The sequence below is a fragment of the Leucopleurus acutus genome (genome assembly GCF_964270905.1).
Source record: "Leucopleurus acutus genome assembly, chromosome: 19".
In the NCBI taxonomy this organism is placed as follows: Eukaryota; Metazoa; Chordata; class Mammalia; order Artiodactyla; family Delphinidae; genus Leucopleurus; species Leucopleurus acutus.
The window spans coordinates 58,048,343-58,065,906 of record NC_139161.1 but is presented as its reverse complement, the minus strand read 5'-3'; the positions used below and the strand labels follow the sequence as shown (position 1 = coordinate 58,065,906).

The window sequence follows — 17,564 nt, the reverse complement described above, 5'->3', positions numbered from 1 at the left end:
TAAGCTTGGGGGTTTAATCTTTGCCTGTAAATTTGTACACGTCTAAGGATTATAGACACATTAGCTTCTCCTAACAGATCATCTTTCATTAAGCTTCTCTTTCTTTAATGTTTCAGTATTTAAAGCGTAATTAAACTTGGTCACATAGAAATTGTTAAGATACTTTCAAATTTGTTTTTTTTTGTTTTTTTTTTGCAAACCTACTGGCTCCACATGGCAGTTATGGTATAATAGGAAAAGGGAAATAAAAAGGGGGGAGGGACCTTTACATATTTAAGGCTTCAAAGCTGAGAAGAACTAAAGGCCTGAAAGCAGCTTTTTTTCTGTTACCCCAGGATTACTCTCTGGTGTGAAAGCTCTACTGGATGGAAGCTTTCCCAAGTTACATTCGTAAGGCCTCCTTAAGAAGTACTTGAAACAAGGTAAGAGTTGATGAGTTACAGGATTTTGAGTACTCTTACTTTCCTAGGGCTTATTTCTGGAATGAATTAAACTGGTATCAAATAAAGGTTAAGAAGTGAATGTTTTCTTCTTAAATTTCACAGTACATTTAAATAGGTTATATCCACATCACTAATTCTGATACTTCTGCTGAGTGATAATCTAACCCATATTGCACTTCTCTTGAATAATGTTTCTAACACAGAATACAAAATAGAATTTTAAATGGTTAAGTTTTAAAACCTAAATGAAGTCTCCCATATGCATTAATTACGATGTTTGGCACCTGTATGAACACGCTGATGCTGAATGAGGTTTGTACTCTGGGTGAAGGTTTTACCACATATACGGCATGCATAGGGCTTCTCTCCTGTGTGAATTCTCTGGTGCTGAATAAGGCATGTTCTCTGGCTAAAATCTTTGTCACATTCGTTACACTTATAGGGTCTTTCTCCAGTATGAGTTCTCTGATGCTGATTAAGTGATGATGAATAAATAAACGCTTTCCCACATTCATTGCATTTATAGGGTTTCTCTCCGGTATGGATCCTTTGATGCTGAGTAAGATTTGCACCCTGTCTATATGCTTTCCCACATATATTGCATTTAAAGGGTTTTTCTCCATTGTGAATCCTCTGGTGCTGAGTAAGGTGTACACTCTGGCTGAAGGCTTTCCCACACACACTGCACTTATAGGGTTTCTCTCCAGTATGTGTTCTGTGATGTTGGGTAAGGTTTGCACTCTGGCTGAAGGCTTTCCCACATATATTGCATATATAGGATTTCTCTCCAGTGTGAGTGGTCTGGTGCTGAATAAGAGTGGAGGAGTGAGCAAAGGCTTTACCACATTCGTTGCATTTATAACACTTCTCTCCAGAATGAATCCTCTGATGTCGGATAAGGTAAGTGCTCTGACTGAACACTTTCCAACACTCGTTGCATTTATATGGTTTCTTTCCTGTGTGTATCTTTTGATGCTGAAGGAGGTGTGTGCTCTGGCTGAACGTTTTCCCACACTCGTTGCATATGTAAGGTTTTTCTCCAGTATGAACTCTCTGGTGATTAATCAGCGATGAACTGTGGCTGAAGGTTTTGCCACACTCCAAGCACTTGTAGGGTTTCTCTCCCGTGTGTGTCCTCTGGTGGATGGTGAGGTGTGCGCGCTGGCTGAAGTCTTTCCCACAGTCGTCGCACTTGTAGGGTTTCTCTCCCGTGTGGATCCGCTGGTGGATGGTGAGGTGTGCGCGTTGGCTGAAGGCTTTCCCGCACTGGTGGCATTCGTAGGGCTTCTCTCCAGTGTGCATCCTCTGATGTGCAATGAGGGATGAGACGTGTCTAAACTCTTTCCCACATTCTTCACATTCATAAGACTTCTCTTTGGCATGGCTACTTTGGTGTTTGATGAGGGATGGGTACTTTCTGAACTTCTTCCCGCACACATTACACTTATAAGGCTTCTCTCCGGGGTATATCTTCCTGTGTACAATACCATAAGAGACGTGACTGAAGGTGGCCTTGCTTTCGTCGTACACAGAAGTTTTATCATCTGGTTGGGTATCAAACTGTATCATTAGGTTTGAATGCTTTTCAAAATTACTTCTATATATATCATATTTATAGTCTTCTGCACGATCATCTTCTTCTGAAAGGACTGACTTCAAACTGAAATCTCTCTCATTGGTGGGAATTCTCCTGAAGGCCTCTGTTGCTTGCCCCTCCAATCTGTCATCATAGTCATAGGGTTCTTCCAGCTTGATGGTCTTGGTTCCATCCTTTGTGAGTTTAGAAACATTTTCCACTGGAGTACACTCTTGGGCTTCTGTTTCCCACTCTGAAATTTAAAAAGTACATAAAAAGTCTTCCTCTATTTGGAGAAAGGAAACTGCCAAAGCAGAAACAAAATAATGAACATAAATAAAATGCCTAAAAAGACTATGGCTCTGACAACCTCATAACATGGTCCTTAATGCTTGGGAAAGGAGAATAAGAGGGCAGAAAACAGGAGTAAATTGTTGAAGAAGGAGAGGCTCTTCCCTATTCAACATGAGTGTGGAGTTAATAGAATAGGTTAGGTCAGGCGACAGAGCTAAGAAGTAAAAACAGACGATAAACTGTGGGACAACCTGGGATGAATTTTATTACACAAACATTTATAATCATATAAGCTGTAATTTACATAATGGGTCATAAAGCAGGCTGACTGTCACCACTCCTCCTTCCAATCTACCCTGCACACTGTATGTAATATTCTGGAGGCAGTTTCACGGTGTGTGTTCCGTGTTTTAATACGTCTAGTAACTCTTACAGCCTGAAGTCATGGTTCTCAGGGGTACAATCCCCAGACCAGTGGCGTGAGCATCACTGTCACCTGAAATATGTCAAGTGACTGGGCCCCTCCCAGACATACTGAGTCAGAAAATGGGGGTGGGGCTGAGCCCTCCAGGAGGTTTGAATCACACCTGAAGTTTCAGGATCAGCGGCTTAAAGGACAAAAGTTAAAGAAAGAAAAGTTAAAATACCTCCACTCAGTACTGAGACCCCAAATAATCTAGCCTTTTCTACTGTACTCCCTCCTCTATCACAACTCATATTCAGCTTAAAGTTCAAAGTTATCCACATAACTTAGAACTATGTCCTTATAATCTTCTAAAGGTGCCACTAATTCCAGACTCCAGGCTTCTCTTATGACACCTTCTCCACCTACTGAAAAAGATGCTTATGGCCCAGCTCATGTTTCTCTCCTCCTTCTTAGAATCCTAAAGTACAGATTAGGTTGCATCATATGAAACTGCCTTTTTTGTAGGTCAATCTGGCTGAATATCGGCAGTTTCATATGGTCCAACCTAATAAAATATTGGGCCCATGGCAGAACTTGGCTTTATATTATTATATCACAGTTTTGTGTATTTCTTGTATTTCCAACTCAGATGCAAACTCTGGAAATGGCTTATGCTTCTTTTACATTTCCTTCAGAAAAGCACACATCTTTAAACCAGTCAGTTTACTGGTAATTCAGAAATTAAGATCATTAAGCAGGGCTTAAATATGTGTATATAACTAACTGGAAAGGACCGATTAGAAGTGTTAAATATCAAACAGTGGTGTAATATTTCTAGCAGAAGAGATCAGTGTTGACCAGGTAATGAAGCAACACTTTTAGCGCAGATCTGGTTTGGGCTGAACCTGAAAGAATGGCTGGGTCCTGTATGATGTAAAGACCATAAAGTTCTGAGACAGGAACGGCCATCGAAAGCAAACACTACTGCTCGATTTGTGAATCATCAAAGTTTCCATTCCCTCAGGTATGACTGATGAGATGCCCTAACCAAAGGTTCAACTTATACGTCTCTGACCTGATAAGAAAGTGAAATCCTCAAAGCCAAAAATCAAGTGAGAGCAGGAAGACCAGAAGTCAGAAAAAGTTGAAGCTGGCTTCCTGAGACACTCCTCCATCCTGCTGACGACCTTCAGCTTCCCCTTGAGGGTGCAAGGGGCTCGGGGGCCAGAAGACAAAGCCTGCAGCCAACCTGGGGCAGCTGGCAGGAGTCTGCACACTCTGTGCTACACCCTGTATAAGGACAGGCTAGAAAAACAAACAAAACCCAAACACCTCACCTCTACAGAAGGAAAAGAGGACCTTGCCTTTTTCAGTTTTATGCTCTTTGGTGGGAGCAAAATCTCCCCCCAAAATACATAATCATAAATTGCCCCTCTTGTGGGTTTACAGCCTTAATTCAACCTGAATCACCAAAAAACCTCAAGTGGTCCCAGATGGGCAGCACCTCCCAGAAGATGGTCCTGACTCCAGCAAAGGCCTAGCTCCATCTTGCCATGGGTTTTCTCAGTGTTGAGAGTGTGCTGAACTCTCTCCCTAAAGAATTCACTGTATATTTTGGGTCATTCTGCCAACTAAAGCAAATAGGCCATAAATTATGAGAAGAACTAGCTTTTCAAGCAGTAGGACCCTCAAAATACCAGATGACCAGATAAAGTTAACTTTTTAAAAAAGTTAAGCAATTCACTCTAAAGTAGAGTATTATATTGTCATTATTGTTTAATTTGCTGTTAATGCTAGATTCCAGCATCAATACTGGTAGACATACTAGAAGGCAGCGGCTGAAATTAAAAAAAACAAAGGGAATAGGAAAGCAAAATGCAAAAGAGTACAGTGTACTTCTTTTGTATACAAAAGGAGAGATAAGACTATATTTATGATTTATCTCTTCAAAGAGAAAGACAGGAAGGATAAAAGAGAGATAAGTGAGCCCTGTAACCTACAGGAAGTGGACGGGAACAAAGCAGAAGGGATGGGAGTGTACACCTTTCTATAGTTTTGACTTTTGAACTGCGTTAATGTTTTTACATACTCAAAAATGTAAAATTAAATAAAGAAACAAGAAAATACTAAACTTGAATACAAATGTAATCAAACAAGTTTAACTGTGTATCAAACTGTTAAGATAACCAGAAAGGAAGAATTCAAGTTAACTCTGAACCCAGTATCCTCTATATCTTTAGTGGAATATATTCTAAGGACATGAAGGAATTTTGAACGTTACCTGAGCAGTCTGTTATCTGAGAGATAATGATATACTTCTGAAACCATTTTTGTGTGATTATATGACAAAGCAAATGAGCAGATATACTGATATTGGGAACCAGATGACTCATTCTGTGGGAAAGGAAGTAGAAAACAGATATGGGAAGGTACAAGATAGACTGCCCTTGTGGTGCTAGATTTGAATTCAAGTCACCAGTATGAACTCAGGATTCAAAAACCTACAAACAGGGCTTCCCTGGTGGCGCAGTGGTTGGGAGTCCGCCTGCTGATGCAGGGGACACGGGTTCGTGCCCCGGTCCGGGAAGGTCCCACATGCCACGGAGCGGCTGGGCCCGTCAGCCATGGCCACTGAGCCTGCGCGTCCGGAGCCTGTGCTCCGCAACGGGAGAGGCCACAACAGTGAGAGGCCCGCGTACCACAGGAAAAAAACAAAAAACAAGGAAAAAACCCCTACAAACACACACACACACACACACACACACACTTCACAGCTCTATCTACTGAACAGATCTAGAAGCAATGGTACCCAGAGTAGTGAGCGCACTCACTGCCCAGATCCTGGCCTCTCATCACTAATCCCCACTAAGATGAACCACTGTTCCTTAGAGAAATTCCAGGTCTAAGGTAGGCATGAAGTGAGCCCACAGACCATTCTCTGCCAGAAAGCAAGGAAATGCTCAAAGACTAATGGGGACGTCTCAGAAGGACTTGATCTGAAAGGCTCCCATCGCTGAAATTTGGGACAACTGAGCAACAAAAACAAATACCCCTCCCACCACCACTGGAATTAACGGACTAACAATACATTGAATTTTTAAAAATTCCACTAGTCCATAGTGACATCTACACATAAAAACGGGGTGGGAGGGATAGGTATTCCTTACAGATGAATCACTTAGAAGAGATGGTGGAATTAGAAAATCACCATTTTGCAGCCAGCAATGTACTAAAGCAAGGATCCACAGCGGATGCTAAGAACCTTCACTGGAAGGTCATCAGGGAATAGAACAGTCACGTGACCTCTAGGTGTCGAGCCACAGGTGACAACACAGATGCAGGAACCAGGTGAATGCGGCAAACAGGTGGGGACTTCTGTCTGCATAGATCTGGCTTTATATATTTTTACAATTTTTGATCTTGCAAACATGTTATCTTTTTCAATAATTAGAACATAAAAAAGAAAGGAATGAGGAGAGTGGAGGCAGGGGGCTACAGGGTTTTGTCAATAAACAGAATAAAAGAAACTCAAAAAGAAGTTGAGAAGGTTTGAAATTTAAGATTTTAGGGGACATTCATGCATGCTTAAAAATAGAGGGAGGAAACACACGGAAAGCCCCAGACAAAACTCTAACGGAGGGAACCCAGGGGTCATGGAGAAGCACAAAATAAGAGGGGGGTTGGGGGTGGGTTGGCAGCGTGTAAAAATGACACCTGGAAAATCTCTTCCGAAGACGGCCTCTGTAAGGAAGCAACGCCAAGCAGCCCAGTGTTCTCAACAGGCTGGGATGTCTTTGTGCCAAGTGACTTGGCCACATGTGAAAACACATCTCACCATACTTAGGACAGTACAGGCTCTTAAGCACAAAGAATCTCATCGGCTGGTGGTTCTCTCACCTGGACTAGGGCCTTCTAAAATTTCTTTTATCACCATCCATGGTTCTTCCAATATGGGAATCACGGTTGGTCTGTACACTGTAAGTCCTGTTCGGGAGGAACAGAGTGAGTTTTACCCTGGAGATAAACAGTTGTTCAAGTTTTCCTACCTGACTTCTTACGCATGAGGACAGATCTCTACAGGAAAAGAATGGTTCACGGACATGACCTCATGAATGAGGTCACTGTCCTTTTCGAAGCTGGGACAAAAATTTCCTGCACGCTGGAGGATGCACGCCTAGAGATCACGGGGAAGGAGGCACTGGGCAGGGTGCGGCGTCGGGTGGTGGCCCTGGGAGGCTGTGCGTCGTACCTTCTGATGACCTTTCACTTAGAAACCTTTCATTTGGGAAAAGGGAGGAGAACTTTGCCATTTCTGTGCCTGAACGGACAAGCACGCTCACCTCTAGGCCTGACCATTTTTAACAGCTGAGGGGAGAAAGACTCGGGTGTGTATGCAGGGAGGAGGGCCGGGCGCGGACGACGCTCACCTAGAGAAACCATGTTCCAGTAGTTCTGCAGCGTCACCGTCTTGTACAGTTCCTTCTGCACAGGACGCATGAGCTCCCAGTCCTCCCGGGTGATGTCCACGGCCACATCTGTGAATGTCATGGATTCCTGAAACATCAAACGTGACTTAACTTGGTTCAGGAACTAGTAGGAAGGGGACAGCGACAGCACAGGTGTGTGTGTGGTGGGGGAAACCAGAGTCTTGAGCGCTGGTGGGACCCTAAAAATTACCTAGTCAATACCTTTACCCAATGTATGGTAAGCAGACCTGAATGGCCTGAGGGGAAGTCTGAAAACAAAGTAGAATACATCAGTTTCAGTGCATGCGTTGGTGGCTCCATCTTAAAGAATAAAAGGATTTAAACATTCATGACACAGAGAGAATGGTTTGACTTTCAAGCATTGCCTTACAAATAAATTAAATGTGTTACAGTTTGACATTTTAAGATATTTTCTGTGCTCTATGATGGAATGCAGAGCCCTTCCTTCTTCCCTCCTATCTATCTATCTATCTATCATCTATCTCTCTATCTCTCTACTTTTGGCTGTGCTGGGTCTTAGTTGTGGCATGCAGATCTTTCGTTGCAGTGCATGGGCTCTTCGTTGTGGCGTGCGGGCTTCTCTCTAGTTGTGGCACACAGACTCAGTAGTTGCGACATGTGGACTCTCTGGTTGTGGTGTTTGGGCTCCAGAGCGCGTGGGCTCTGTAGTTGCAGTATGTGGGCTTAGCTGCCCCACAGCATGTGGGATCTTAGTTCCCCAACCAGGGATGGAAACCGTGTCCCCTGCATTGGAAGGCAGATTCTTATCCACTGGACCACCAGGGAAGTCCCCCTTCTTCCTTTCTAAAATAAAACTGGTACCAATAACCACACTGAACTACTGTACCTGTAGATACATTTCACAGTCTGGTAAAGTTAGCAACCCTCTGCTCTTCCTTCCTTTGTTTAAAAAAAAAAATTCTTGCTTACTCTCACATGTTTTTCAAATAAACTCTGTAAGTTTCTTTAAAAAATTGTACTGGGATTTTTCAAATCACATGTAAGTGTATAATTTAGGGAGAGCTGGCAGTCTTACAGTATTCAAGGCTTCTTTCATGTCTACAGAATAACACAGGACTGCAAAGCTTATACTATGCTTAGTCGTAGTTATTTTAAATGTGGGGGTAATACTGTGAATGGAACCTTTTATTTCATTTTAGCATCTATCTGATTTTTATGTATATTTAAGAAAGTGATTAATTTTTGTATGCCATTTTCTGTCGTGGTCACTTTACTCAAATTCTCTATTATTGTTTCTAACAGTTTTTCCCTTGATTTTCTTAGGTTTTTTTGTAAACATTCATATTATCTACAAATAATAATTTACTCTGGTTACCAATTTCAGACCATGTATATTTTACAGTGTATTTTACAGTAAACCTTTCTCTTAAGATGGCCTGAGCTGCTCTTCCTTAAAATAACACAGACTGGTAATAAACAGTAACAACAAACAATACATGGCCTTTAATTACTTGTTAACAAAGAAAAATAATAACTATTGTCTAATCTTCCTGTGATCTTCTTGATCACTTACTGTAATCCAGGCTAACAGGTCTCATAATATTTAATTGTCACAATCTAAGAGGAATATTCATTAGAGCTTAGTAACTCAGGCTATGAGTGCTTAAGTGTCTTGCCCCAAATCACAGGTTCAGTGGCAGAACCAGGAAGCAAATCTAGATCCATGTGGCTGTGGAGGTGAATCCCTTAACCTCTATGCACTACCACTGCTTTAAAGTAAAAAAGTGAGGAAAGGGATATCACGGGAAGCAATGGATCCCATTTCCTATACAAGGCATTCACCTACCTTAACAGGCCACGGTGACTTAAGGAGAAAACCTGAGGCTTAGGTCCTTCATAGGACTTCTGGGGTCACAGAAGGTAGAGGGCCAGGTTAGAAAATGTCCTCACACACTAGGAAGGCATTTTAAAATCACAGAAGAAACTGACACTCACTTTGGTCACGAAGTCATTGAGCCACCCTGCCTGGAAAGCTTGTCTTCCTTTGGGGTCCTCCTCTGGGGTCTCCTGGGAAAGGGTGGAGCTCTGAGGAACAGCTAGCGAAGAGAAAGAGACCGTGGTGGAGATCAGCCCTGTTTGAATAGCCTAGGAAACTCTTCACCAATAGAAGCCTACATTTTCTTAAAGCGAGGAATCAGAAGGAAACCAAAAACAAAGCCCCTGCTTCACAGAACCAGAGAGAAGGGGCAATGACTTATCCTGAAACTTGTCCTGTTTTTGAGCAGGCTTCAAAAACGAAGTCTGCTCTGGGATGCTTCAGAATATGTACCAAATTCAGAGTTTTCTACTAAACCCTTGCGTGATAGAAATTTTGTGAGCTGTCTTTTTACTTAGGAAAGAAATATTCTCTGGACACTTCTCTACATATTTGGAAGTATGTTACCATAAAACTCAATTCACAAAGCAAATGATTTATTGGCAGAATGGTTCAAACCTCTGCAGGGAAACTTCCTGAGGGCGCACATAGGGGTAATTTGGTTGTGTCTGGCCACTGTTTATGATACGTCCTCTGGGTTTACAGAACGTGTGTTGGGTTCCGAGCAGTTGGAAGGGGAATGCCAGGTGGGACGGGGCTCAGTGAAGCCTGTTCTCACTCACTCCCTGACCTCCGTTTTCCTAATCACCTCAAAGGGCTGCTCTCTGACGTGATGGCTGTCTTCTCGGACCACCCAGGACTCCTCCTCTCTCTGCCCTTACAAGTCTTACCTTCTTCCTCTAGAATCTGAGTCAAATCCTCCACCAGAGTCACCACTTCCTCGCTGCTCTTCGGGTACTGGGACTTCACCCAAGTCCTAACCTCCCCAGGCAGGATGCTCAGGAATTGCTCCAGGACCAGCAGCTCCAGGATTTGTTCCTTTGAGTGAATCTCGGGTCTCAGCCACTTAAGGCAGAGCTCTCGGAGCTGATTCAATGCCTTTCGAGGACCAGCCAGGTCTGGGTATGGAAAATTCCTAAAATTCTGCCGACAGGTCTCAGTGTCACGCAGGAGTCTTGAGGCGAGGGTTTCCTTCTCAGCACTGCGGGGTCCACTCTGAGCCTTGTCCGGCTTCCACATTAGAAGGACTTGGGCACGTGACGAACTGGTCGTCCTCTTGCTCGGGGAGAACATGGCTACACACAGGAGAGTCAACCCGGCAACAGCCTTTATTTCTCCAGGAGTGAGCCGAATGCTTGAAGTTGCATGCTAGAACCACAAAGGCATTTACCAAGGGCTGCTGCGGCCAGGGGCAGGACAGAGGCAAGGTAGAGTTAGCAGTCTTCCTTACAAACTCTGAGCCCAGAACTTGTAGGGATGGCTAAGAGACCCTGAAACACAAGAACAGACACAAGGTCAAGTATTCCTGGTGGTGTCTGCCATACGCACAAACAGTAATAGGCAGGCGACCCACAGCGTACAAATAAACACTGAGAGTCTACCGTACTCTACCTCCCTGATACCCTTAAGACTTGTAAAATAGATGCAACCTGCCCTGGGCACGGTTTTATGGTTGGGGCCATAAAACGGTGGTGATAGAAGCAAAGCAAAAAGACAGATCAAACTTCTAACTTGTTGAAACAAACATTTTTTACAGAAAAACAAAAGCTTCAGTATTATAGTCACTGATGTTACAGAAGCTGTAATGACTGAAGTGCCTCTAAAACACAGCAAATCTGTTATTTAGAAAAAACTGGGAGGAGAACTTCTCCTTAAAGAGCTCAAGGTTCCCAAGGGAACGGTCAGGGAAAAAGGGCGAGCCGTTTACCCGCTCTGCGTATCAATGCCAGACTGTTCCAGCCCTGCACTACCAGAGGGCTGGGCACGGGAAAGAAGCAGACTGGTGTAACCTGAAGCCCGTGAAGAGCTTCTACAGGACACAATTCCTAAGGAATACATTTGAAACCAGGATTCCCGCAGAATACCTCACTGCAGGCCTGACCTGGAGGAGAACCGACACCACTTGTCCACGGGCTCCAGCTCTGAGCCCCCTCAACCCGTCGTGTCCCCCAAAGCCGGCTGCGCACCAGGCCTACAGGGCAGAGGCACTCCTCGCCTCCCCACCCCCGCGAGGTCCCCCTAACTCCGCAGTCTGAGGCTCGCGGGCCGCTGCGCGGGGACTGCCCTGCAGCCCCTGCCCCGCAGCCCCGACCCCGCAGGCCGCCAGCATCCTGACCTGTGGCCGGACCGGGGACGCGCAGCCGAGCGGCCCGAGAAGCCCCGGGCAACAATGGCGACGGGCGCGGCGCCTGCGTGGCGGGCTCGGTCCCGCGCTGCGGAGGGGCCTCGGCCCCGCCGCGTCCGTCCCGTAGAGAACGGCGCCTCGGCTGGAGCCGCCCGTGCAGCCGGTCCTGGGAAGCCCGGCCCGGAACCCACCGCGCCCCGACTCCACTCTGACCTCGCCTCGGCGCCACTGCGCATGTCCGCAGGAAGGACGCCGCGCACCCTCGGAGCCAATCGGAAGCCGCGCCCGGCCCTCCCTGCCAGACCTGCGGACCCTGGACCCGTCTCCATGGCAACCTCCTCCGCCCATTGCCGGGACTTGCTTGTTAGCCGCAGAGGTTCTGAGGAAACTTTAAAGTTTGCCTGAGCAGAGTCAGGTCTGGTAGACGACTGGGAGGAGGTCGGGGAGCTACAGCATCTGGGGGAAGGGAATGCGGATTGGGCGGGGGGCGGTTGGAGCCCCGCGCTAATCAACCAGAGAAAACCTGGTGGCAGAGTTCACGGAGGAAAGATGGACAGGGAAGATGTGGGTTTTAAGGCAGAAAGACCCGAAGTGCTGGTTTGGGGTTTACTGCTCATAACCATTCACTCGTAAAGGCTCCGAGTCACTCCGCAGGAATCTGATTCTGAGACTCTCAGATCGGAAAAAAGAACAACATCCAGCGTCACGTTGTTTATGAAAGACTCACAGCATAAAATGCTTGAAAATAAAAGGATAGAAAAACATTCAGGGGGTCCCATTATCTAATGCTGTGTTGGCAAACCAACGTTAGATAATGTTGGCAAAACTCTTTAATGGAGTTAAAGAACAAGCATTTTATTATGCTCCTGGATTCTGTGGGTCAGGAATCTGGAAGGGGAACAGTGGGTGTGGCTTTTCTCTGCTCCACTGTGTCTGGAACCTCAGTTGAGATGATTTGATGGCCGGGAGGGTCCACTTCCAAGATGTCTTCTTTACTCACATGCCTCCTCTTCTGGCTGAGATGGCTCAAAGATGAGCTCAGCCTGGATATGACCAGAGTGCCTGTATGTGGCCTTTTCGGCATGAAGGACTCAGCCGGCAGCTGAGATGGCAGCTCTGGGCTTCAAGAGCAGGTGTTCTAGTAAACAAGAGACAAGCTCCAAAGCTGACTATGATATAACCTCGGAAGTCACAAAGCATCACTTCCATTGTACTCTTGGTCAAAGCAGTCACAAGTCTGTGCAGAATCAAGTGGAGTCTGATGTAGACCCCATTTCATGATGGGTGGAGTGTCAGAGAGTCTTAATATTAACCACACCAGACAAATTTGAACAACAAGAAAGTTGGGTAGTTTGATGATCTTTGATGTGTCAACTTGGCAAGGCTAAGTCTCCCACTGTTTAATCAAACCCTAACCTAGGTGGTGTTGTAAAGGTATTTTGTAGGTGTGGCTAAAGCCCATAAACTCAGATGAATTAAGTAAAGGAGATTATCTGAAATAAGTTGGGTGGGTCTGAATGAATAAGTTGAAAGGCCTTCAAAGCAGAATTGAGGCTTCCTAGATGAAGAAGAAACTCTGGACAAAGCTTCTAGCCTGCCCTTCCTGACAGACTGCCCTACAGATTTTGAACTTGCCTAGTCAGCCTCCACAATCCAGTAAGCCAATTCCTTGCAAAAAACAAAACAAAACAAAACAAAAAACCCTCCTAGTATGTATGACCTACTGGTTCTGCTTCTCTGGCTGAACCCTGACTGATGCAAGTCATAATCCTAATGTTTGACAAAATAGAATCTTAAAAAATCATTAGGAAAAGATAAGCATGAGATCTACCTATAAAAGTTATAAAACTTGACAGAAGATATATCCATCATAAATATATATCTCTAAAAATAATGCCTCAAAAGATACCAAGCAATAACTGATATAACTGCAGAGAGAAATCAACAACTGAACCTGGAAACTTTAGTACACCCGATAGGGCACATTGTGATGGGCTGCCAGGGTCCCCCTTCAGGGCTGGGGCGCCCATTCCTCCAGCTGCCAGTGTGTGAATACCTCCCTGGGAATTGTCCTGGCTGAAGGGGGCTGCCCCTCTCAGGTCACACGTCCTCCCCAGGGGCACTCCACTTCCAGTGGTGCTCGCTGCAGGGGTTCAAAGACCTTGCCCCCTTGCCTCAACTTGCAGTCTCTCTAAAGGGCCATCCTAGTTTGAGTTCCCTGTAGAATCAAATGAGGCCTCTGTTGCAACTGTACAGCAGTTCAACTTTTTCCTCCGCCCACTCTTCCCTCCAGGTATCACTTTTTAATAGGTATTTTTCTAGAGAACGCTATCCAATAACACCTCTGCACGCGATTTCCATCTCAGAATCTGCTTCCATGGAATCTTACCCTATGACAAGTGGTACCAGCCGTGATCCTAGGAAAGCAGACTCTAAGATGGGATTTGGGTGACAGATCACTCGTCAGCTTGCCGTCAGTGAGGACCCTATCACTTGTGATTGATGGACTACTGATAGCATATGTCAGGCTGTAGTGGCACAATCATTAAAACTGTCCCTGGTGTTGAACCAGGATGGGATATTGATGGGAGGGAACCGCTGGTGGGTGCTGCATCTTAGATCTTTAGGAGTTTGGGGGAGGTCGCAATTTTCCAGACTGTGGAATTGAGTGGCTATTACTGGGAGCCATCGACAAGGACAGGTGGAGGGTGGTTAATCACCAAGTAAAGGGAAAGTGTGAAAATCAGAGGGCTTCTTGAAGCCTGATGGCAAAAATGGAAGAGTAGCATAACTGCAGATAAGTTGAATTCTCAGTCCCAGAAAGTTTACTATGTCAAGGTCAGGACCTTGTTTGGAAAGGAGGAAACCCTGAGACTTGGGATGGGGACATTCAGGTTGATGTGGGCAAACACCTTTACACACCAGTCCCTCTGGGCCTGCAAATGTGACCCACGCCTCCCAGTCTTGTTTGAAGATGATGCAGACAAGGCCTCCACTTTGTGATAAAGCCGGTGCAGTCTACTCTTTCCTCCCCTCCTGATAACTAGACCAATTACTAGGGTCCGGTCACTACAAAAGTCGACCAGGGAAACGCTGGGTTTGATAAGGGAGGAAGATCCAGTTGCCATGGGCCTGGCCAATTAGAATGGAAAGTGGAGACATTGCTGAGGACTTTACATAAATGAAAAGTATTATAAGAGAGTGCAATGAACAATGTACGCCCACAGATTTAGGTAATTTAGATGAAACTGAAAATTCAATTCCAGTGATTCAGCAGGCGGCCGGCCTCTGTGCGCTGCCCGCCTCTGGCCACAAGAGGGCGGGCGAACCCCGCCCTTTCCGACCCTCCTGGAGCGCATGCGTGTTCCGGCCGCGGATGGGGCGTCTGGTCCACCAGGAGGAAAAAGCTTAGAATGCGCTTCCGGGCTTCTTATGCAGAAGCTTTCGTTTTTCTAGAATTCCCCTGTGTATTTCGTTCTTTACTTTCTCATGGTACCAGGGCCTATTTTACAATAATAGCGCTCATTGAGGCGTTTGAACGTCGTACTCATAACGTGAGGGAGTCTTGTGGGGTTTTCTGGTTTTTTTTTTTTTTGCGGTACGCGGGCCTCTCACTGTTGTGGCCTCTCCCGTTGCGGAGCATAGGCTCCGGACACGCAGGCTCAGCGGCCACGGCTCACGGGCCCAGCCGCTCCGCGGCATGTGGGATCTTCCCGGACCGGGGCACGAACCCGTGTTCCCTGCATCGGCAGGCGGACTCTCAACCACTGCGCCACCAGGGAAGCCCATGTGAGGGAGTATTCTATAAAATTCAGAGAAAGAAACGCAGACGGGGGTGAAGGAACGGACAGAATCTTGGTCCCTTCGAGCCCAATATGAGCTGGAGGTGGGAGGGGAAACAAGCGCTCCCCTGGACGTGCTTTTATACATTTTTTAATGTTTCGCTTTCCCTGTAACGTTAAACTACTTGAAAACATTGAAAAATTGGAAAGTAGGGGTGTTAAACATCCTGTCTAGTTTATACCAAAGGAAAACTTATATGTCTACTCTCCTGGCTTTACTGGAAGCAAGGTCATCAATAACATTTAAAAAATATGCTTCTTACCTTATCTCGTTTTCACTTGATATAATTGACATGTTTGGCAATTTCTCACGACCCAGTGACAATCTTAAATAATTGTTCATTAATTTCAGTTTTCTCTCTTGAAGGACCCCATCGTGACTGTTTATCCCCAAAGACTAATTAAGAAACTTTTCTTCATTATTCTGGGTAGACAGCCCACTTCGTAAAACATCTGTGTTAGACTTTTCAAATAAAGGAAAAAGAACCTTTCAAACAGTTTACTGAAAGCCGGGAGGCACACTTACTCAAGTCCCTTCATAAAGAGTAACCCTGAGTTGTGCGCTCGGTGGTTCCCGCAGATCTGTCTCTTGCTTCAACAGTGTTTGGATGGAACAGACACAGGGACGCCCCTTGCTCCAGCTTCTAACCACCCCCCAACATTCTTTCCAGTCGCAATCTTCAGAATCAGCCACTCAAGCTATCCTTGGCCACTGGGACCAACCAACACCATTTCTGAGCTTAACTCCTTATTACCGAATCAACCATGAGCTCCCAGATTTGTCAGAATTATTCCATCGAGATAGAAGCCACTGTCAACCGCCTGGTCAACCTGCATCTGCGGGCCTCCTACACCTACCTCTCTCTGGGCTTCTATTTCGACCGCGATGAGGTGCCTCTGGAGGGCATAGGCCACTTTTTCTGCGAATTGGCCAAGGAGAAGTGCGAGGGCATAGAGTGTGTCTTGAAAATGCAAAACCAGTGCGGCTGCCTCACCCTGTTCCAGGACGTGCAGAAGCCATCTCGAGATGAGTGGGGTAACACCCGGGACGCTATGGAAGCCACCATTCTCATGGAGAACCCAAACCGGGCCCTGGGTCCCACCCGCGCAGATCTCCACCTCTGTGACTTCCTGGAGAGCCACTTCCTAGATGAGCAGGTGAAACTCGTCAAGAAGGTGGACAACCACCTGACTAACCTCCACAGGCTGGCTGGTCCCCAGGCTGGGCTAAGCCAGTATCTCTTCCAAAGGCTCAGACTCAAGCAGCACTAGGAGGCTCTGGAGCCCAGCGGCCTTTGAGGAGCTCCTCTCTCTGCAGCCACTGGGCAGCTTGTTAACCGCCCTGGAGCCCTCTCCCAAGTCTTGGACCAAAGGGAAACAGTAAAGCTTTTTGCAGCCAAAAAAAAAAAAAAAAAAAAGTAACCCTGAGCCCAGCAGGTTGTGTGTGGGGCTGTTTTCACTGTTAGGACAGGGGGCACTCTCTGCAGCTCCCAGGGGACAGGCCCAAAGAGCCAGCCTGGTGTCTGGTCACCACTGTGAGACAATTTTCTCTGTAGTAAATCCTTGGGCTTGTTCCCAGCATAACAATGATGCTCTTTGGACCAGAGAGCAATTTTTGTGGATTTTTCCCAGGAAAGAAAGTGGTGCTCTTCACAAAGTCTCCCAGCCTCTTGAAGGGTGGGGAGGTGTCTTTCTGGATTTGGTTTGTTAATCCAGCATTTCTCTTGTAGCCTTGTCATCTAAAAAATTATTTCCAGTTCTCCTGAATATAGACAGAATGACTTGAATAAAAATTACAAAACAGGGCTTCCCTGGTGGCGCAGTGATTGAGAGTCCGCCTGCCGATGCAGGGGACACGGGTTCGTGCCCTGGTCCAGGAAGATCCCACATGCTTGCGTACCGCAAAAAAAAAAAAAAAAAAATTACAAAACAAAGCCCTTTACTAGATACTAAACAAGTTAGCCTTAAAATTTTCAAACACCCTGAAAAAAAAATGTCAAAATCCCATACCTGTGTTTCAGGTGGGCAGTCTCCCTGTTAGTCTCAACTATGTCTTTCTGCAACATGGTTCTGAGCTGTGGAAGAAAAATACATCCATATCTGTCCTGGTTGACTCCGCATAAAAGGAAAGACAAAATCTTATCCAGCTGCCATGATGTTTCTTCTCAAGTGTAGTGATCACAAGAAGACAACACATCAAAGAATATATGATCAGAGATTCCAAGGGCCATTGTCTGCATTTGGGAGTGAAGAATTTGGCAAAGCAGATTGAATGTTACCTGGTGTCAGAATGAGCGTTTCTCGTCTGTCTTCGCCTATGAGCTCCTACTGCTTT

General features: G+C 45.7%; 2 protein-coding genes across 2 annotated transcripts; one reads left to right on the top strand and one right to left on the bottom strand.

Moving 5' to 3' along the window:
* Positions 1-186: 186 nt before the first annotated feature.
* Positions 187-11,438, bottom strand: ZNF287 (zinc finger protein 287). Its single transcript, XM_082861278.1, has 6 exons — positions 11,379-11,438; positions 9,934-10,533; positions 9,163-9,263; positions 7,147-7,273; positions 6,617-6,703; positions 187-2,272 (listed from the first exon to the last, which is right to left on the bottom strand). Exons 2-6 carry the CDS (start codon positions 10,334-10,336, stop codon positions 708-710), a joined length of 2,283 nt encoding a protein of 760 aa, XP_082717404.1. The 5' UTR covers positions 10,337-10,533; positions 11,379-11,438; the 3' UTR covers positions 187-707.
* A 4,556-nt stretch (positions 11,439-15,994) lies between these two features.
* Positions 15,995-16,656, top strand: LOC309975024 (ferritin light chain-like; the record flags this gene model as incomplete). The annotated part of the gene is made up of 1 exon (XM_082859905.1): positions 15,995-16,656. One exon carries the CDS (start codon positions 15,995-15,997, stop codon positions 16,499-16,501), a length of 507 nt encoding a protein of 168 aa, XP_082716031.1. The 3' UTR covers positions 16,502-16,656.
* Between the last annotated feature and the right edge of the window lie 908 nt (positions 16,657-17,564).

Bases quoted from the DNA above. Each gene is read 5' to 3' on its own strand.
- ZNF287 (XM_082861278.1), bottom strand. From the start codon at position 10,336: ATGTTCTCCCCGAGCAAGAGGACGACCAGTTCGTCACGTGCCCAAGTC. The intron at 9,264-9,933 runs GTAAGACTTGTA...TCTCTTCGCTAG, and splicing joins TCAGATTCTAGAGGAAGAAG to CTGTTCCTCAGAGCTCCACC. The intron at 7,274-9,162 runs GTGAGTGTCAGT...TTGATGTTTCAG, and splicing joins TCAATGACTTCGTGACCAAA to GAATCCATGACATTCACAGA.